This window comes from Epinephelus moara, chromosome 10 (assembly GCF_006386435.1).
Source record: "Epinephelus moara isolate mb chromosome 10, YSFRI_EMoa_1.0, whole genome shotgun sequence".
NCBI classification, from domain to species: Eukaryota; Metazoa; Chordata; class Actinopteri; order Perciformes; family Serranidae; genus Epinephelus; species Epinephelus moara.
The window spans coordinates 8,637,758-8,659,725 of record NC_065515.1 but is presented as its reverse complement, the minus strand read 5'-3'; the positions used below and the strand labels follow the sequence as shown (position 1 = coordinate 8,659,725).

The 21,968-nt window shown below is 39.5% G+C and overlaps 2 protein-coding genes across 18 annotated transcripts in view; both read left to right on the top strand.

The window, feature by feature from the left end:
* Positions 1–5,615, top strand: part of kif1aa (kinesin family member 1Aa) — an 81,598-nt gene extending 75,983 nt beyond the window's left edge. For 5 of the 13 annotated variants that reach the window (XM_050054527.1, XM_050054530.1, XM_050054518.1 and 2 more), the window contains one exon: positions 1,031–5,615. In XM_050054527.1, coding sequence (XP_049910484.1) covers positions 1,031–1,073 — 43 coding nt within the window. In that variant the 3' untranslated portion in view covers positions 1,074–5,615. The remainder of the gene's footprint in view (positions 1–1,030) is intronic. The other 8 variants (XM_050054525.1, XM_050054523.1, XM_050054529.1 and 5 more) reach the window with 3 other exon arrangements.
* A 1,368-nt stretch (positions 5,616–6,983) lies between these two features.
* Positions 6,984–21,968, top strand: part of LOC126396812 (selenocysteine lyase-like) — a 29,470-nt gene continuing 14,485 nt past the window's right edge. Inside the window, exons 1-14 of one of the 5 annotated variants that reach the window (XM_050055140.1) lie at positions 6,984–7,104; positions 9,920–10,018; positions 10,552–10,661; positions 10,867–10,967; positions 11,106–11,283; positions 11,417–11,544; positions 11,950–12,105; positions 12,187–12,293; positions 12,407–12,443; positions 12,917–13,000; positions 13,147–13,246; positions 13,415–13,490; positions 13,589–13,763; positions 15,855–17,010. In XM_050055140.1, the coding sequence (XP_049911097.1) occupies positions 9,927–10,018; positions 10,552–10,661; positions 10,867–10,967; positions 11,106–11,283; positions 11,417–11,544; positions 11,950–12,105; positions 12,187–12,293; positions 12,407–12,443; positions 12,917–13,000; positions 13,147–13,246; positions 13,415–13,490; positions 13,589–13,742 (1,323 nt within the window). In that variant the 5' untranslated portion in view covers positions 6,984–7,104; positions 9,920–9,926 and the 3' untranslated portion in view covers positions 13,743–13,763; positions 15,855–17,010. The other 4 variants (XM_050055138.1, XM_050055141.1, XM_050055139.1 and 1 more) reach the window with 4 other exon arrangements.

Sequence of the window (21,968 nt, the reverse complement as noted above, 5' to 3'; positions counted from 1 at the left end):
CGTACACCCGGGAGAGTTGAGCCTGATAGGAGGGGCCGAATTTGAATGTGTGTTTATAAACAGCAACTGGAAAATCCTCCAGACCCTACCTTTAACAGGTTAGAGCATTCACACCACAAACGTTCTGCACGCTGCTCGAGTCGCGCTGCTTTCGCGAGCAAGCTCGAAAATAGAAGAGACGCCATTTTTTTTGCGTGAGTCGCGAGCGAATGGTTGCAGTTTTCAACAAAAAAACGGCATCTATGGTGGCTGAGAGAGGTCACAACACAAGCAAACTTGTGTTTAGTAGTAATACAAAGCAGACAAAGACTACTTACCCATTTGTAGTGCTAAATAATAATTCTACAGCGTTGGAATAATCACTGCCGCGCAAACCTGTCCACCCTGGGCTTTGGGTCCAAACGCACTTCTTCTTCTTTGGGGTTTATTGGAGATTTGCAAACATGGTGCACTACCGCCACCAACTGTTCAGGTGTGGTTTGTATTTTACAGGACAGCAGCGACTGCCGCTACGCTTGTGGACCACTTCGCGAACACATCACTTGCGGTGTAAATGAAGCCTTATACATCCATGGTTGCCCCTGGAGGCTTTATTGTCATGAGATGATAGCCAGTGGGTTGCAAGATTGCTCCACGATTGAATTTGCCACATAATATTAGTTGCGTGGGTCGTCGTCGTCTTCTAATCTAATGAGAAGTTAGCACGGTAATTTTACGTTAGCTAATGATACTTGTGGTTATTCCATTAGAATGAAATGACACAACGTGACTAAGTGTGACTAAATGGAAGATGAATAAAACTTAAATACATCAACTTGTCCACAAACATAATTTCTGCCTGAGTCACGTCAGATGAATTTTCATCTGCTGTGGTGGTTATTTAACAATGAAGGCAACAACTCCCATGATCACTTGCAATTTCACAAAATGTTCAAAGTCTGTCTTTTGGTATGATTTTGATTGAGACACCCCCAGCAGCAGAAACAAACTGTGCCTTTAATAAAAATACATCTTCTTTTCTGCCTCTCAGGTCAAAGCTGTCGAGAAGACGAGCCGGACAGATGAGGATGTGAAACAAGACCCTGAACAAACCTCATGACAGAAGGATGAGCGCAGAGACTAAGATGTACATAGATTCTTGTCCTGATCCCGCCCCTTGTGCTGAGCCCCCGCCCCCACCCCCACCCCTCCATTACCACCGTCACCAACAACCATCTCTCCCCTCTGTACGTCCTCAGTTTATCACTAGTGTCCTCAGCACCTAAAGCGCCCATTTCGTGTCAGGCCTTTGCTGCGGTGTGAGTCTCGTAGTCTGAAGAACCTCTTCAAAAAGCTGTCACTGTACTGTACTGGAGTTCATAGCTGGACGGATGGAGACAATGGAGGAAGTAGCAACAGTTTCTTAGCTCAGATTACATACGTATGGTAATGTACTGTAGTTGTTGTCAGTGACACATCGAGCCTTATGCATTTACTCCTTAAAAAAAAATGCAGTGACATTTATTTTTACTTAAAGCTGCCATGTCAGTGAGGATCACATCGCTACATCAGTAAATAGAAAATCATGCAGATTCTTCTCTACTCTACAGCTATATATACAGTGTCTCAACTGGTTTGCATACAGCTAGAAAATACACGCTAGAATTTAAAAAAAAATGACAGAAGAGTGTAACTCTTTAGAATAACTCTCTTTTCTTTCCGGTCCATAAATTCTGACATTGAGTAATCTGCCTCTTCTTCCTGAAACTTCTTAGAAACGTTAGCACACACAGCCTGGCAACGGAATGGCATCTCATCGTAGATTTCATGTTCTTGTGGCATTTCATGTCGTTTTAGCTACGTGTAGGAGCACCAAGGGTATCTACATTCACACGATAAGTAATCGAACGTCATCACCATTAATCCTCCCGATTTAATCGCATTCTCTACCTGAATTTTGTTTTAAAATGTGATATATTTAGATATTTAACAGCTTTATTATTTATTTCTGCATGTATTTATTTACAAAGACATTTATATTTCTAAAGTAGTAGTACCGTGCAATTTCTGCACACCGCACTTTTTAATATGAGTTCCTTAAATGTTTGAATAATACGACCTCGCCCCCCCCCCCCCCCCATGCAGTTAATGCTGCTTAAACAGTTTAATGACCTTATGATTGGCCGCTTTCCTTGTGCTGAAGATTACTTGAATAATACTATCCCCTTTAAGATTAGGATCGTCCCACCTGACCTTTGACCCCACTAATATACATCAGAAAAAGGCCAATATATTGTTTAGGTAGAGAATATTAACACAAAGCTACCTTGTTAGATGATCAAACGTATAAACTGTTCGTCACAGAGCAGAATAAGAAACTGGTTTTCTGAATGATATGTATATTGATTAAATGTAGTGCCTCTCTTTTCAGTCATACTGTACAGTATGCCTCTGCACCAGTTGCTTTGAAACTACATCCTCCATGCTGCTATAGTACTGTTCTGGAAGTGTCTGCAGGTCATATCACATCACTTCATGGTTTTCATCATCATCACCTACATATTCAGTTATGTACATGTTACATATCTAAAGCAACTAATGTCCATAACACAGAGCATACTTCATGTTTATACATTGAAAAACCTACATTAACATATTTCAAGATTGTGTTAAACAATCATGGGAAAAAAATCAATGTGTTGACAGTATCAAAGTGCAAGTTGCGCCTGTTTTTTCATCATGTGAAGCTTGATTGATGAGTGTGCTTCAGGTCAGCCAGCCTAGAGAGCACGCTCAGTGACAGTGGTGAGAACTCACTTAAATATGACAATCGAAAAGCATTACACTGTAACACAGAAGCGCAAGATATTATTTCTTTAAGTGTTGAAAAATGAAGTATGTTTTTATTTTTGCTGCTGATGTAATCCATACAATACCTTACTCTACTTTACGAGGTACGTTTGGTATTTTTGAAACTGGTCCTGTATTAAATGAGGCTGCAACGTAACTATTTGCGTTATGTCAACTAAAAGTACTTGTTGTTGCTGCTGCTGTTTTGCCGCTTTTTTTAAAAACTCTTTTTATTTAGTTATTTCAAGGTCCAGTCAGACAGCTTAATCACAGTCACAACTCATAGCCCTGTATTTACAGGCCTTCTGTCAGACACAGTTACAGGTATGAACATAAAAAAAACTAACACAAAAAAATATACTCATGATACTCTCATCACTTTACAAACAAGGATAAAAAATCTATTATAAATAAAATAACACAGGTTTAATGTACACCATCCAATTTTCCCATCTTTTCAAAAACTTGTCCTGTTGCAGTCTGATAGAAAAAGTAATCTCAGATTATTATTGTAAGTGTCTGACAGCATTGTGGAAAGGATCCCTACAGAGACAGACCTTTTTGTTTAAGAGTAAGATCCTTTTTGTTTAATCAGAAACAGCCTCAAAATCGCTATCACCAAACCCACCAGACTCCATTGAAATAAACAGTCATTTTAGCATCATAAAATACACTTAATTCAGAAATAAATAAATAAAATACAACTCACAAACACCATCTTGGTTCATCTTACCACTGTTCAAACAATCACCAACTCTGATTTGGTCGAAATAAACCCTTAATTCACCCAGTTAGATGTGAAGAAACGCTGGTTTTATACACTCTAAAATTACTGTTTATTTGAATGGAGTCTGGTAGGTTTGGTGAGGGTGATTCTGAGGCTGTTTCTGGTTGAATAATAGGATCTTCAGGGTGGCTGCAGGTCTTTAAAAAATCCTAAAATGTATTAAATAAATTAAATTGGATGTGTTTTAAATGTTTTAGTCACGTCACTGTGAGAATTTCCGGTGTTGGTGCTATGGGAAACATTTTAGTAGGAAGGAAACACTACTTCGACACAACACCTGTACGTGCATAATGCCTCTATATTCGCCCCTGTAATGCATTTCACTCGTGCAGTGAGTCTGCATTGTTAAATGAAAGCCTGCAGGCCAGCCTGAACATTATTATTTATATGCTTAGAGCAGTAAACATGGAGAGTATCATCAGTGTCATTTTACCTAATATATATTTTCAATTTTTGTGCGTATATACGTGGCAAGTTTGTTCTTAAATTCCATTTAAAGTGGTATTAAATATGTCTTTAAAAGTCTTAAACGTAGCTTATTTATAACAGTAGATACCCTGATCTTACTCTAACAACAAGCTCTATCTCTGTAGGGATCCTTTCTATACCTCTTCAGACACCTAGAATAATAATCTGAGCCTGTCAGCAGCAAAAACAAACAGTTTTGAAAATTGATGGTGCAAACATGCCTTGAGTGGTTATATTGCAGCCTGTTTCATTGCTGGCCCAATTTTAAAGATGGTTGCTCCCATTAGTCACTTAGACAAAAATAAAAACATGGGGAAATAGAGACCAGCTTGAAAACCACCAGACTTATCCTCAAATCATTTTCCCGAGGTTGGAAAGTATTCTGTGTGTTGTGGACATATTGTAAAGTGATCCAATCAAAACATGTTACAACCCTACATGTGTGCACAACTGTCTGTAGTTGTCGCTAATCAAATAGTCTGTTAATATCCTTTTTTGTTGTGTAACACGTCCTGTGATTGATGTTATGATCAAAGTCTATGACAGACTTTTTGGCAGAGGCTGCAGTCGTATTTTATCCAGCTAGAGCATCATCATCATCGTTGAGGGAATCCCCTGCTGTTCTGTGCATTACACTGTCTCAAGCACTCATTTCTGTCACGTTTCCTTCAAAACCTAATCTTATACGTGAGCCCGGGACTGCTCCAGTCTGATCTCTGTGTTAACACTATTCCTCTTGTTTTCATTGGGCCTTTTAATGTGCGTCACATTTGAGCCAACCAAAGTTTTCTTGGTGCAGTCACACACACACACACACAAAAAAAAAATCACACTGAATGTACATTGATATTTGAAAATACTTATTCTGCGGGAGTGGTTATGTTGACCTGTCCTCTGTTTTCACAGTCTGGTTCCTTATTGATTGTAGTTTGGTTGCTATCAGGGAACCAAATGGAGGTTGTGGGATATACCTGTAATAATCTGTCCACTGATGTGTGAGGGAAGGTTGGTTCATTACGGCCCTGTTACTCATCGCGTAGTGTACAGAGTAACGCTGTGAGTCACCTCTCTGTCACACTGTCACTCTTATTTCAATATCTGCCGTCACCATCCTGCTCTGACAGCCTTCACAAATTCTACTTTTTCTAATCCCTCCCCTCCCCTTTGAAGGAATATCATTTACATTTTTGTGCTTCCACATCTGATCTTTTTTTTTTCTTTCTTCAAATTTCACTGGTACATTTCTTTTTCTTTCCCTTCTTGAAATTATTTTGCATTGTATATAAACATGATTGCTGTGAACAGTGTATTATAAAGTTGCACCCATTTACAAACTCTTAAATGGGCAGTAGTTCAGTCAGTGTCTCTGAGTGTTGGAGTTTAGCGTCAAATGTTTGTGTACACTAAACACATTGTCATATATTAAATAAACATGGAAATTATGCAACACAAAGTCACGGACTTCTCTTTTTTTTGGCATTTGTTTTGTAACTGGTGATCAAGCATTTATTTATCATTTACAAGCACAAAGAAATACATAATCTTTTTTTTTGCAATGTCTTTATTGAACATAAAATTTACAAGATAGGTTAAACACAGACATGAATCCTTATTTGTCTGACTTGTAAAAATGAAATATATTTAAAATTAAGACCAAAAAAAAGTTAATAAATTAAGAGTGCACACCAAATAATAATAATGATAATAATAATAAACTACATCTTGCACCTCTAAGCAGTTGTTTTGCGGATTTTGAACTCATATTTTCAGGGATTTACAATGAAATTTATGACAAAAATCATTAAAAATAGGGTTTTCATAAATTTGGCTTTGTGTTTGTAAAAGCAATTGGCTAGAGGAATAGGAACAATATTACTTATTAATTTGAAATTGATCTTTTTCACTGTGGGTAATACTTTTGTACTTAAATTTTTGATTAAGTAGACTGTAGATAAAAACTTAAAAAAAAACTTTATTTAGAACAAATCAACAGCACAAATTCTCATAGGAAAATAGAATCTTGCTTTCTTCCAAACAATATTAACAGGATTAAAACAAATTCTAGATAAAATCAAAATGGCAAGGCTATATTGCAATAAAAAAAAAATAGACATATTTAAATAACAATAAAAAATAAACCAATAATACATGTATATAGTGACAATAATTGTTTATAAGGCAATATATTTTGAGACCCTTTCGGCAATTCACACAGTCGACCCATTATTTTTTTTTATTACTCTATTATTTTTTTTATTATTTTTTTTGGTTTGTTTTTAGTAACAGATGCTCAAATTACAGTGCAAGAGCAGTTCCAAAAAGTGTCATGTTTCCATCCAGGCATTTGAAAATACTATTTTAAAAGAAAAAGTATAAGTAAAAGGACAACGATAAAAAAAAATAAAAAAAATACACAAAAAATATTTAAATTAAATATCAGGATACTATTTCTTAAAGATATATTTTATTTTTTATATACTTTTTAATTAATTTCTAAACCAAGTTGATGAGGATTTGTGATTTTTTTTTCTTACAAGAATGAATATAATATTTACCCATCATTATGATGTTGACCATATCAGATATTTCTATGGAGAGTTTTGAAAATTAGAATCTGAAACTGTAATGTGACTTAAACACATCCTACTTCCCAGTAGTTACCATGGTAGCAGAATCCATAGTTGCCATGTCCGCATGTCAGTGTATTTGGGACTGCTTATATTAAATTCCTCTTTATTTTTACTCCTCTAAGTTCTCATCGACTAGACTCGGGTTTTCTTCACCTTTCAGGTTCCCTGGTATGACAGCGATACTGACTACCCAGGACTTTTAAGATATGAACCGCTGTCACTATATTACCGTATACAGTTATTTTAATCGTTCTCTGAGCTTCCCTTTATCACATCTGGCAACCCAGCGGAGCAGCGCCGCATCCTGTCATACAGACCGGGATTAGCTAGCTAATGATTTACACAGACTGCACTAAATCCACTCAGGACACCTTCACATCACTTCACAAGGTTTGTCACGAAGCAAAACTATTTCAGCCTGCCATATCATACGAAGGAGAACACGTGTGGCTCATTTTGACGGCTCGGAGGCGGATTAACAGCTTAATGTACTTTAATATTGCTAGCTAAATTAGTTAGCAGCACTAGCTAGCTTTAGCTAAAGTTAACAGAAGTTACCTACATTGAGTTAGCGTTAGCTAGCTGAATATCATCCCGGCTGAGGCAGACAGTGCCGGAGAGGAGACAGGTTGGTTTTTATTGTTCCAGTTTCCCCGTGTTGTGAGTCAGCAGTAACCGTAGTTCGTATCAGGAAGCCAGGCGAGTACTAAGCTGAGCTGTCAAACACCCCCAGTCACTCATGTGCTGCTGACAGCGTGGATGGAACTGACAGAGTGATTTCGTAGAAGAGGTTTGTGTCATGTTAACGCTAAAAATGGCTTCAATGTGTATTAAACCTGTGCAGTCTCTACGATACCCAGCTAGCATTTAATGACATCATGCGCGGTGATAGCACAGAGCAGATTTTAGGTGTAACGTTACAGCAGCGGACAGTGCAGTGGAGCCAGTGACACCGTCTCAGTGGCGGACTCAGGCTGTGTGAGGGGCAGGGGCCAAAAATTAAAAAGGGCACCAGCAGAAAGTTTTCTAGCATCTACAGCAGCCTATATGGCACTGCATTATGCTTTCTCAATTTTAAGGGCACCCTAAAGGGCACTGTGTCACATTTCCTTAACTGGAAGTGCAACCTGGAGCACACTTTAGCATGTTCTCTTCATTTAAAGGGGAACTATACCCAATTTCAAAATTCACATTATTCCTATTGTCTGGGACATTCTAAAAATATTAGTAATCTAACAACTCTCTCTGAAATATAAAAACAAGAGTGCTAAACCTCAAATTCATTCATGTCATAGATTATTAAGTCTGGAGCTGTTTCATTTGCACTGAATTGGGAAACATGTTCTAGATGACACTCAGTATGTTTACATGCAGCTTGAGAAAATCGAATTATTGGCTTAGTCCAACTGAAACCGGACTTTTGAATGCATGTTAACAGCTTAGTTCAACTGAAATTGGACTATCTATAGCTCAACTTACACACCGAGATAATTTGAGTGAAAATCGAACTATTGCTGCATGTCTCCACTTACCGTGGATTCCCACCAAAAGCCTCATGAGTGTCATAAGCAGCCAGCAGCCATTCATTTTCAATGCACACTGGCGACGAAGGGCGTCAGGGGCGTCGGCTGCAGTGAGCGGCGCGATGCCAGCGACCAGAGTGTCAAGTAGAAGTTGAGAGAAGCTGAACTTTATGCAAATGAGCAACGCCGCCACTGAAGCAGCAGCCAATTGCAGACCGGGTTTGCAGGACTCTATGGACCCAGACTTATTTACCACCAATTACATTTCTCAATGGTCCTACGTGCCAACAGGAGAGTAAAATCATAATAATAAAAGACTCATAAAGGCTATATGACTTTGTTTATTAGCATTATTTTAATTGTGTAATGAAAGTCATGGATAATACATCGTGAAGACATAAATGATACTATATTTGTTCATCATTGTAAAATGCACAGCCGGTCAGCCTAGATGGACACATTTGCAGCGCCCAGCCCCGCCCCTTTGGCCGCTGCAAGCGCCTGCTGGAGCTGGCAGTGTGAGTGATGTCAGAGCAACCAGAGCGCCCGCAGGCGACCATGAAACTTTTGGTGGGAATCTTCAGTTAGTCCGAGTGGAGTCGGACTCGGCGTTCTGCGCATGCACCACTTTTTCTTTGGCGGGCTTTCACCCGAAGAAGAAGGAGATGACGTAGCAGCAGTGCAGTAACTCCCGGAAAAACAAACAAACAAACAAACACCATGGCAAAGTAACTCCCGGAAAAACAAACAAACAAACAAACACCATGGCAACTGAGAAGCAGAAGACGCACTTCTGGACGGACAAGGAAACTACATACTTTATACTTTATACTTAATTATATTTTATTAATCCCCCTGAGGGGAAATTCAATTTTTTCACTCCGTTGTCATTAACACACAGGTCATACATGCTCCGACAGCTAAAGGAGCTAAACATTTTGAAGTTTATGGATGGTAGGAAAATGCGAAAGGTAGATTTATTTTAAAAAGTTTCTGAACAAGAACAAGAACTAGTTCAATACGCACTATATTAAAAAGGACACAGCGCCGCCTATCAAGGCTGAGTCAGACATACTTGGTCAGAAATTCGATTTTGTCTTCTGCATATATACTCAGACAAGACGAGAAGTATGACTTGACTGATTAGCCGAGCTATGAGCTTAGCTCGACTACTGCCTGCATGTAAACGTACTGACTGAGAGTGTCCAGGGGAATGTTTTGAGTATATGGGTTTATTTTCTGATTCAGAACTGGGTATAAAAAAGAAAATCAGCATTCTTTGGGTCTTCAATATCAGTCTCCTATTCATTATGTGTTGAACAGCTCCAGACTTTATAACTTATGACATCACAAGTTGAGACTTTTCTGGTTTCTGGCTTTGCGAGACAGTAGCTCATGTTCACAAATACTGATTGAACTTCCCGAGGCCATGGAAATAACATACTGGAATTCTTAATTTGTGTTTTCTTTACTCTAAGGGCACCCTGGAGGCACTTTATCGTGATTTATCTACCAAAGGGTCATCCAAGCGGGTCGTTTTGCTATACATAACCAAAATTTTTGCTGCAAATAATTATATATTGTTTGATTAGAACTCCAGTGAATGTAGGTGTGGCTGGAAATATTGTTTGACTGTATTGAATCTACACAGACATCCTGCTAAATGACTTATTTCTCCCCAGGAGTGCTATGGCCAAACAGTCTGATGACATCACCTCAGTAAATGGTCTCACCCTCACAGGCCATACCTCTCAACATTATTCAGAAATGAATCTGGAAAGGTAGGAAGGTTTTGATTTTGGTTGGTCATGCGGTATCATGTCACAACAGCTGGCGTTTTCACCCTGTGAGTCTGTGTGCGTATATGCCATCATGGCAAACTGTACTACTGAAGAGGCCGAGTATTTCGCCAGGTGTTTTTATGTCCATCTTTCTTTTGGTCTGTCTGTTTGCCTGTCTGTATGTAGACAGATATTTTCAGTAGCATCACAGCCATACAAATACAGGCAGGTGTGTAGTTGAGATCAAAATGAAGGCCGAGCTGGAAGAAAATAAATAATGATAAGAATAAATTTGATTTGGTATAGCACCTTTTCCAGAAATAAAATTCACAGAGCTTCACAAAAGACCATTAAATCGCTGTATTGGGGCTGGAGTGATCCCATCACAACAGGTCTCTAGGTCACTCTGAATCTATTAGTGTTTAAATTAATGCAAAATTTAATTGATCCGATGACTTGCAAATGTATTGTGCCAAAAAGGTTTAAGGCAGTATGCAAATGAGATGATAACATTTCTCTCCAATGTAATATAGGATCTACATGGACTACAATGCCACTACTCCACTGGAACCAGAAGTGATCCAGGCTGTTTCTGAAGCCCTTCAGGATGCCTGGGGAAACCCGAGCAGCAATTATATAGCAGGTGAAGAATCTTTAAACCTTCATCTAAATGCCTATGAACAGATGTTGGAATTGGGAAGCAAAGAATGTGTGCAAATTAATTTCCTTTACTGTCGGTGAGCTAATGCTGCTTTTCCATTATTTGCCTCCTCAGCACCAAACCTCTAATATTGTATCTAAGCATGCCAACTATAAAAATTACTTCTTGTTTAATATTTTATTTCTAGGCGCTAAAGCCAAGGCAATAATTAATCATTCCAGAGAGAATGTGGCGAGAATGGTTGGAGGTAAAGCAGAGGACATCTTTTTCACATCAGGTGGAACAGAGGTAATCACCACTGTTAGTACGCTTGTTTTGCTCTTGTTCTGAAAAGCTACTTCACTTTTGTGGGAAGCTGTAAAATATTTAGTGCAGAATTGTGGTATCATGGATACAACGGCAGCTCATAGCAAACAAATCTTTCAGGCCAATAACCTGGTGCTCCACACTGCTGTGGAGCACTTCAGGAGAAGCTGCAGGGCTGCAGAGCAAGGTGAAGGGCATCAGAATGGAAGCAATGGCCTCCCTCACATTATCACCTCTTATGTGGAACACGACTCGGTCAAACTAGTAGCGGAGCACCTACAGAAAGATGGCAAGGCAGGTAGGAGATCCTGTAGTTTTGTTCAGAATAATACCAGAGATTTTTTTTATCAAACAATCACCCTTTATTTAAAAAGCAAATCTAAAGTAGCTTCCTTATGTTAACCTCCTTCCTTGGCTTGTATTTGTCACAGATGTGACATTTGTGCCTGTGTCTAAGGTGACAGCCCGCGTGGAGGTGGAGGATATCGTTGCTGCGGTGCGTCCAAACACTTGTCTCATCTCAATCATGCTGGCCAACAATGAGACAGGAGTCATCATGGTAAGAAGGAGATAGAGGCTTAAATACCTGTCAGTCTCTCTTGTGTTTTCTTCTATCTCTTTATAGCACTGGTGATAGAGAAATTTCACTTACATTATCCAAGTGGCTGAAAAATGAAGCCAACGTGGAAGTGCCAAAAACTGCAGTTTCTCTAACGGCCACTTGAGGCTGACTCCAAAAGCGAGTCAATCACCAGTCGACCTCCGATGTTAAAATGCCCAACTTTACAGTAGAAAAAAACATGTTTACAGCCTGGTACAAAAAACTAATTTCCCTTTTTATGACAAGGCTTAACGCTAAAGTCATGCGTATCAAATATGAATTCCTAAGAACAATTCCAATGTAAAAACAAAAAGCTCTGTGAAGTATTTTTCCCTGTATGCTGAAACATCTTCCCCTTGTTAGCCACTCCAAGAGATCTGCCAGAGAATAAAATCCCTCAACAAGCAGCGCGATCAGCTCAGGATCCTGCTCCACACGGATGCTGCTCAGGCTCTGGGGAAAATCCGAGTCGATGCCTGTGAACTGGGAGTGGATTACCTCACCATCGTGGGACACAAGGTCAGGAATCTATTGTAAAAAATATCTCGATTTGGCATCGTAAAAGAAACATGTTTCGAAAAGGTTTTGTGACATTTCTAGTTCTACGCCCCTCGGATTGGTGCTCTGTACGTGAACAGCCCTGGAGTGAGGACACCGTTGTATCCCATGCTGTTTGGAGGAGGACAGGAGAGAAACTTCAGACCAGGGTAAACACACTGCATTGTGTTTCTTGAGAAATCATCAAGTACAAAATAGACATGGAAAAACGGCCAAGATCTAAATAAAAAGAGTCTGTTTTCTCTTTTTCTGAATTTTACAGCACAGAAAACACACCAATGATTGCTGGTCTGGGAAAGGTATGTTTCCTACTTCATGTATGTGTTACTCAAATTTTTTACTAGCACTACATTTAAAAGTTTCATTCATTTTACTCTAAATGAGTTTTTATCTTCCTGATATAATGGTGCATTTTTGAGTGGAAAAACAAATGTCTTGTCAAAATGGTTAAGCAGTTGGTTGCAGATCTTTAAAAACAGACACCTGCAGCGACTAGTCCACAGTAATTGGCCTTAGTAGATCAACTGAGGAGGCTGCTAGCTGCTGTAAGGCCGACCAAAAGTACAAGCTTTACATGTACACTTTCAAATGATACCACATCTTCTCTGCCATGTTCCAAATATATCATTATTATAACCTCAGGTACCTCAAATGACTTGGCAGTGAAAATGAGTTAAAAGACAAATACCACTGATATTATTTCTTTACTTAGACATCATACATGTCATATTGTGCTTCATTTATAGCGACTGGTTTATTATGTGTCTGTCAGGCTGCAGAACTGGTGACCTCTAATCTGTCAGATTATGAGGGCCACATGCGAAGTACCAAACTTTACTTGGAAGAGCGACTGAAGGTGAGTTTGGATCCATTCAGAGAGATCAAAAATGTTACATTCTGGGGATTTTTGTTCTTTGACTTTAAAATAATACCCTGCATTATCATTATTCTGTTGCTTCCCTCTTAAATTAAAAGCACCCATCAGTACGTTTTCCTTTTCAGGCTGTCTTTAAAGACAAGATCCACTTCAACAGCCATTACCCTGGCTCTGATATCCTCCCTAACACATGTAACATGTCCATCCTGGGCCCGACATTACAAGGTGATGTCACGACTCTTCCGTCTCTGTCCTATGTCTGTCTTGGCCAACCAGTCCAAAACAGTGTCCTCTAACCCTACATCAATGTCAGCAGAGACAGTTCATGACCTGCACAGGGCTATTTGTAAACTACAGAGGCTTTGAATGATTTATTTCCTTCTCCTGCTTTAGGCTGGAGGGTATTGTCCAACTGTAGGAGGCTGCTGGCCAGCGTTGGAGCTGCCTGCCACTCAGACAGTGGAAACAGGTAAAAGAGTCCTGCCTTTACCTGTTATTCTTTTGTCCAGAGAGCATATTGATCACAGTTACATAACTCCCCTGCACTGCACTGTGTCTGTCCATCAGGCCTTCCCATATCCTTCTGAGCTGTGGCGTCTCCTCAGAGGTGGCAGCCAATGCCTTGAGGTTGAGCGTGGGCAGAGGGACAACCAAAGCAGATGTGGATACAGTTGTGGAAGATTTGAGGGAAACTGTGCAGCTGCTGGAAGAAATGAACTGATGGGCTTCATGTGAATAAACAGTTAGGTCAAATAAGGACGTACAGAATTAAAAATACATCATCTGCACTTATTGTTACATTAAAGTGGAGAAAGACAACTTTTCAAGTCCCCCCCAAAGACAATAAGATCATGCTACCGTTATTTTGATACAGAGGTTGACTAGTATTGGTTTATCTGACCAGGCAGTAGGCTGGTTTGTTAATTACCTCTCTAAAAGGTCTCAATTGTTCCAATTTGATGGGCTCACCTCTAACTGACTGAACACCTATAGGGTGTACCCCTGGGTTCTGTCTTAGGTCCGCTGTTATTTCCAGTCTATATTAATAGTATAGCATCAAAACATGGATGGTGCCAACTTTCATTTTTATGGGGATGATACAGTGATATATTAGGCCAGTTCCTCCATTACAGAGACTTTGGTAAAATTGCAGGCTGTATTTAATTTTATCCAGATTCAGTTTTCACAACTAAAGCTGATCAAACTAAGGTATGTATTTTTCAAATGCAAGGAAGAAGCCTGTTTAAACCAGTAATATTATTATTGCTCAGGGAAAGAAGTTAGAAATGGTCTCTTGTTACAGATATCTTGGTATTTGGCTTGATGACTTCCTGTCTTTTAAATCTCAGGTTGATACTCTTTTTAAAAAGCTGAGGTTGAAACAGAAACAAAACCTGTTTCTCCTTTGAGGCCAGAAAAAGATTGGTCTCTGCTACGTTTTTAACGCTTGTGGATTACAATGATCTGTTGTACATAAATGTATCTGTGCATTGCTTGCATATGATACTGCATACTATAGTGCTTTGAGATTTGTTATTGATTATAAAGCCTTCACTAATCACTGTACGCTTTTTTTCCCAGGGCTGGTTGACCTTTTTCGAGGCTCAGTCACTGGTTTATGTTCATTTATAAAGCCATAAGGGGCAAACTCCCTTTGATCTAACTGTAGTTAAAGTTTGAGATCTCAAGATTTAGTCTTGTCTGTTCCTAGTGCATGGACTGAACTCGGAAAGAAAGCTTTTAAAAGCCTTCAAAAAAGATTTCAAACTGAGAAGAATGATCTCTCTACTGGATTTTAAAGCTCTCATAAGTGCAAGGGTGAATGGATCATTTGGTACTTGTCATTGTGTGTAGGTATTTTAATATTTCTACATGTCACTGTATGTCCTCTGTGTTTTTTATTGTGGTTATTTTTGTTTGTAACTTTTTGTCATGCTGTTGTCTTGGCGAGGTCTCCCTTGAAAAAGACATCAGTGATCTCAGCGGGACTTACCAGGGTAAACATGGTTTAAATAAATTTAACAAAAGAAAAGGTCACTCTCCATTTTCCTCAGAACCTAACAACTACAGTTCAATCAGGAGAGACTCGTTTTTAGTTTTGGAAAAGAAAATTTTTAATGACAAGTGCACATGAGAATGAAAATGTGAATGCCTAGAATGACAGCTGAAAGCTGCAGAGGAGAGAACAGATGTAAAATCTCGTAGTGACGACCTGATTGGCTGATGGAGGTCGTGGCTAATTACAATAGGACAGCTAGAAGAGTGAACGCCCAGAGGCAGCAGATTGGAGGAAGCAGTGGGAGTGGGAGAGGGAGAATTGTGAATGAATGAGCACAGGAAGGTCTTCCTGATTGAATTTACACTGAGCTTCATTTTACCTAACCTTTGAAATATAAAATCATCATAACAGCAGTAACCACTGCTCAATTAGAAATGCTTCTGAAAAGAAAATATATTCTTTGTTTAACTTATCAAACAGAAAATGAATTATAGATGAGTGTTTCTGGTGATAGCGTTAGCTAACACTAGCAACATGGCTAAGGCTAGCTATGATTTCTAACGCTAGTGGCCAGTCACAAACAATTTGTTTCTGGCTGGTACTGGCTTACTTGTAGCTCCTGGTTCATTTTCTGTCTGTTAGCATTAGCTAGTTGTAATGTTAGCATCATGGCTACCAGTAACAGCCAGGCTACTTTCCAAGGCAAGAACTAGAGCTAGAAACCCTGATCTCAATGCTACGATAAAAACGAGTAAAACACCCAGTATTATTGATGGGTACGTAGGTTTTGTACTTTAAAGAAAACTTCACCTGCATTTTGCTTTTATTGGACAGGACAGCCAAGTGTGAAAGGGGGAAAGAGAGAGGGGATGAGACGCAGCAAAGGGCCACAGGCTGGACTCGAACCCGGGCTGCTGCAGCAACAGCCTTGTACATGGGGCGTCTGCTCTATCCACTATGCCACCGAAGCCCCCAAAATGACCATTTGTAAATCAGTTGCTTTTTTCCTTGAATCCATGAAGAAAACTTTGTGTTTCCTGCATCCTTCCAAGGCTAATCAAAGAAGGCTTGGACATGCTCTGTGACCCCATGGGAACTATGGGATATGACACATGCAATGTAACTGGAGTTGCAATGTTGTAGGGTTACAGCAGACGGTACTAGAAATAAAGGGATGGTGTCCACACAGGTGCTCCTTTGGTGTGCTTGGCCCGACAGAACTTAATGGGTACGTTCAAAGAGATGGTGGCCAACATACGGTAGTACATTTTTAAATTAAAAGCATTTGTTTTTGGTCTTTCATTAAGCATCTTTTCAGTAATCACAGAACTGTAATTCTCACCCATCTCCTTCTAAAGATATTTGGGGCTATGGATGCCTCAGTTAAAGAAATCAATCATCCTCATGTTCTATGCTAGGACAACAGCTATTGAGCCTTTCGGAAAGTGCAGACTAGATTTTACTGCATGTGTTGTACCCCAGTGATGTGACACCATGACATCTTCTCTTTTTAACCTCCTTGCATGCCTCCACAGTATGAGTAGAATCCAGAAAATGGATGTTTGGGAAGTTTGGAAATGGATCTTTCAATACAGTTATGCTGTTTTTAAATCTGCTTGTCTGTGACTTCAATTCATGGCATGAATTCTTCAGAAATTCAAGGTAAAATGCGGTGAGTGATTGATCTAGTGGTTATTCTGTGGGTGATTAGTAATGCAAAATGGATGACACTTCTTTTGTGCCGTAAATCAATACTTCATTGTTCCGGGAGATCATAACCTGGTGGCAGACAGAATGGCATAGTGAAAGTGACGCTTATAGGGAACCAGTCTAAATGCAGATGGTGTCATTATTTTACAGCCATTACATTGTGCAATCAATATTTATTTCATAATAACAAGTTACAGCAAAAACGTGTCTGTTGCCGCTTTAACTGATCATGTAAAATGGATGAAATATTTAATATGAATAATAAAAATGGAAGAACTTGAAGTGACCTGAGGGGTGATGTTATGGAGAGATGACTGTACTCAGCTTCCATCACGTCATGTGAGCAGCTAATCAGCTAATTGGCGTCAACATTTATGAGTGTTATTGACATCAAATATTAACACGCTTTTAATATTTTTCTAATCAGCCACAAAATATTACATGTAGATGATAATCTCGCAAATGTAACATCTGTTTAGTCTCCCCACTGAGATGAATTTTTAAAATAGTTGTAAAAAATAACACTCATTGTAATCCACCAAGTCTTGGCTCTGACTTCTCCCATTACTTAAGTTTCCGTGCCGCCTCAGCTCCCCCATCTCCAGTGAAGCATTGGCGCGTGTGCCAGCATATGGTCGCTGCCACACAAAGGAGAGCAGGAGGCCACGAGTTCTGCGCCTCCACCCGTCTTTCATTACCTTTCTATCTCACTGGCTCTGACCCCCTCCTCTCTCCCCAACAGCCGTGCTGGCCAGCTGGCTGCCGCTCAGGTGTCACTTTCCTGGCTCGGAAAGAGGCAATGAGTGCATGAGTTTTTGTTATTGAATGAGAGTTGAGCATGAGCGAGAAGGAGATGTTAACCTGGTGGGATCCAAAGAGCTCCGGGGAGCTTGTTCTGCGTGCCATAACTTACTCATAGCAGCCAGGGATGGTGCTTCATCAGGCCATCCAGGCTGCTCGAGCAGGGGGTCTTGCAACCCTGAGGGAACTGGCATCTTCTGGTTACCTCTCACCTGTCATCGCCGATGCTCAAGGTGCAGGCCCGGTGCACCACGCAGCAAGGTGTGGACGTCTGGAGTGCCTGCAGTTCCTGGTGAGCGAGGTGGGGCTGGCAGCTGACGCCCGGGCCTTGAACAGAGCCACACCAGCACATGATGCAGCAGCTACTGGCCACATCCGGGAGCTGCAGTGGCTGATAGACCAGGGAGGCTGCAATGTTGAGGTAAGTTTATCACTGTGAACAATCTACACAGAGAGGGAGAGGGGGAAACCTACCCTGAGAGCTCAAGTGCCCTGGAGAGGTGCCACATGTCCAGCTTTCCCCGTAATTTCTACCAGCTCCTTTGTGTGAGTCTAAATTCTGGCGATGGCTTTAGATGGTCATCTAACTGATCCCAGGGTGAGGTTACATCACTGCAGTTGTAAAAGGTACAGTATGCTACCTTTTCAGATGTATTACCAGCTGATTACATCATATGGTGTCGACTTACTGGGTATCCATTAGTATTATGTAGCAAGTGTAATTATGTCCAGATGCTTGTGGGGAGCTCCCTCCAAACTTCGCTATTGGTCTGCCGACATGTTGTTTGCAGACTTCCTGCCTGAAATCAAAGAACACAATGTTTAAACTTATAATTTCTTACAGATTATTAATGTCTTAATGATCCTCATAAGAATCCCTTCTGCAGCTATGAGACAGACATGCCCCTGTTTAATATCTCGCACCATATCCTTTGTGCACAAGTGACAAAACGCCTTTGACATGTGCTGATAATCAAGTGTTCATTACAATCATCTTTGTTAATATTTCCAGGATAGGGATGCTGCTGGTGCCACCGCGCTTCATCTCGCAGCCCGGTTCGGTTGTGTGGAGGTCATTAAGTGGCTGCTTTCTGTTGGAAGTGCAGCGGAGGTGGAGACAAACTGTGGAGCTGTACCTGCGCACTATGCTGCAGCCAATGGGGGCCTCACCTGTTTAAAACTACTCGTTCAGCAGGCACCTGGGTGAGTTCACAGCTGATCCTAATAGCTCTTTAAAAGACTGTTTTTTGTTGTTGTTGTTTTTTTTTCAGAAATCAATATGACGAAGGTCACGTGAATATAGTAAGGTAAGGTAAACTTTAATGTCCCTGAGGGGCAATTTGGGATACAGACAGTAGTCATGAATACAACAAAACAGACAATACATGACACACAGTATCCAGTATCACACACTGTCAAATCATGGACAATTAGTGGTCACTGCTGGTTAAGATAAGCGACAGCAGATGGTGACAAAGGACGATCTGTAACACTTAGTGCTACATGTAGGGAGGCATAACCTCCGCCCTGATGGAAGCGTCTATGGGCCCAACGATGAAGAAGCAGCTCTGATCATCCAGGTAATTTCATACAGCAGAAACAGAGCTTTTCTGGCTTCATGAGCCACTGAGCAACTGTCCAACTGAACGGGGTCCTGCCTTCAATGCTGTATCCAGCAGTGACTGTTACAAAGATGAAGACATGACAGTTCCCCAAAAGTGAAGCCAAAACCTCTTGATCGCCCCCTGGTGGTCGGCTGCAGTATAGGTCATAAATAAACCCCACCCCCTCCAAGTTAGCAGATGGGACATGGCCCAATTCATATTACACGTCAAATACATGTTCAAGTGTTATTTGATGCTCTAAAAAGGGAATGTGACATCATGATTGACAGCTGTGTGTGTCACTGGTGTGTTTGCGATCAATGGCACTTCTCATGATTAGGTCATTAGGTGTACGGGCAGGAACTTGATACTGTGGCTCCACTTCCCAGTCGCTAATGCGCAGACTCTGACTCCAAATGACAAACATGGCAGCTGGGTGCCTGGGATAGTTTGGCTTCGATGGGCAAAATGGAGACCTGTTGTCCATCTTTATATGCAGTCTATGGTTGAGCCACAATATTTCTGTGTCACCTGTAGCAACAACAAGGACAACAACATCGACTAAAACTCTGCAGAGATTCTCAAACTTATGGAACACAAATAAAACCATCCAATTTAACGTCACTGATGATTTAACAAAACTTTGCTTTAACTCATGAAAACTACATTTGTTTCTTTTGTTGCCACCAGTCTTGTGTTTGACACATCTCCAATCACTTATTCTGTTAAATCACATTTGCAGATGATGATTGTATATTCTCAAGTGACCAGACACTGTTGTTACATTACTCATGTTTAAGTAAAAGGATTTGTGGCCTTTAGTGACAGGTGAACATGTGTAATGTTAATCCTCCCTCCTCCATGAATCCCTTCTCTCCTCCGTCCCCTTAACCTGAGACAGTGACACGTACTAAGGACCAGATAAAGATGTGCTGCACTTCCTGCTTCATTTCCTTGTTACAGGAGAGTTCGACTGTAATTAGCATGACGCATGGCGGGGTCAGACCATCATGTGTGATGACCGGTAACCCGTGAATAATACATGCCTGGACACTGTTAGTCACATGCCAGCCTTGCGGTTGTTGAAGTACAGGACATACGTATGTCAGTGTAAATGAAGCTCAGCTGTGTTCACAGGCTTGACAGATTACCTGAATAAAGGTCATGACCCTTGATTTATACATGTCAATATATCCTGTCCTGTGTTTTTGGAGTGTAAGATTCCTGACTGGATCCTTAGAGCAAATGAGATGCAAACTAACATCTTTATACTGATTTTGGTTTTGTTTTAGAATTGATTTCAACAATAATAGTAATCATATCTAGAGAATCTAGATCATCTGTCATTACTATATTCAATTATGTGATGGAGTGTAATAAAACACAAACCAGCACATTTCCAATCGATAAAGTCTACAAACCAAATATTGACTGAGTGTTTTTTTTGGGGTTTTATGGAGGACGAAAAATGACTTTAGTGTCAATAATTTTTAAATAAATGTATAAATAAATAAACACATAAATAAATTTATAAAAAATACTGAAATAAGTAAAAACAGGAAATTAAAAAATGAATATATTAAACATTTTGGAATAAATAAATATATGAATATAGAAATATATAAAAAGAATAAATAAATAAATGTTACATTAAATTAGGAAATAACAGATAAATTAATAAGTACCGAAATAAGTAAATACAAGCATATATAAGTAAATACATACATTTAAAAATAAATGTATGAAAAAAAAAGGAATAAATAAATATGGAAATAAATAAAAGAAAAAAATGTTTAACTAAATATGGAAATAATAGATAAATAAGTACAGAAATAAGTAAATACAGGAAAATATAAATAAATACAGTACTATAAAAATAAAGGAATAAATAAATATGGAAATGAGTAAAAGAAAAAATAAATAAATGTTAAATTAGATATGGAAATAATAGATAAATTAGTAAGTACTGAAATATTTTGATACAGGAATATATAAATAAATAGAACATTTTAAAAATACAAGGATAAATAAGTAAATAAATATGGAAATAAATTAAAGAATAAATACATGTTAAATTAAACATGGAAATAAATGCACAAATAATTAAATAAAAGTTGATCATGAAACAGGACATAAATAAATATTTTTTAAAAACCCTTTTTTGATTTGCGCACTTATTTTATTTATTATTTGTTCATCAATTTATTTCTGTATTTATGTCAGCATTTATTTCATTAATTATTTATTTCCATATTTATTTATTTGCATTTTTCTTTATACATATTTATTCATTGATACTTGCGTCATTATTGGCCCTCCATACAGTTGCACCTATCGTGACTGAAATACTAAAAAAGTGAGTTCAAAACAGCAAGAAAATGAGAATCAATACATTTATTAACAGCAAATTCATTATATGTCATTTATACTTGACAGTATGAATTTCAGCTTTAAGTTTGTCACTTCAGTAGCTGTCTCAACTGAACATAAGTCTATTATGGCTAAAATAACCATTGCATTGTATCAGGCAGACGTTTGATACTGGTCCCAATACTGACTACATATTTTTAAGCATTTCATGTCTGACACTGGTAACTTAACCGTGTGGCCCCCTGTCATTGATGTATGTTGGAGTGCAGGTGTGTGAACCACCAGACTGTCATCGGCGCTACCCCGCTTTACCTAGCCTGCCAGGAAGGCCACCTGCATGTTGTCGAGTACCTTGTGAACAGCTCCGGGGCTGACGTCCACCTGAGGGCCCACGATGGCATGACCTGCCTGCACGCTGCTGCTCACATGGGCCACCAGACTGTGGTGATGTGGCTGGTCAGTA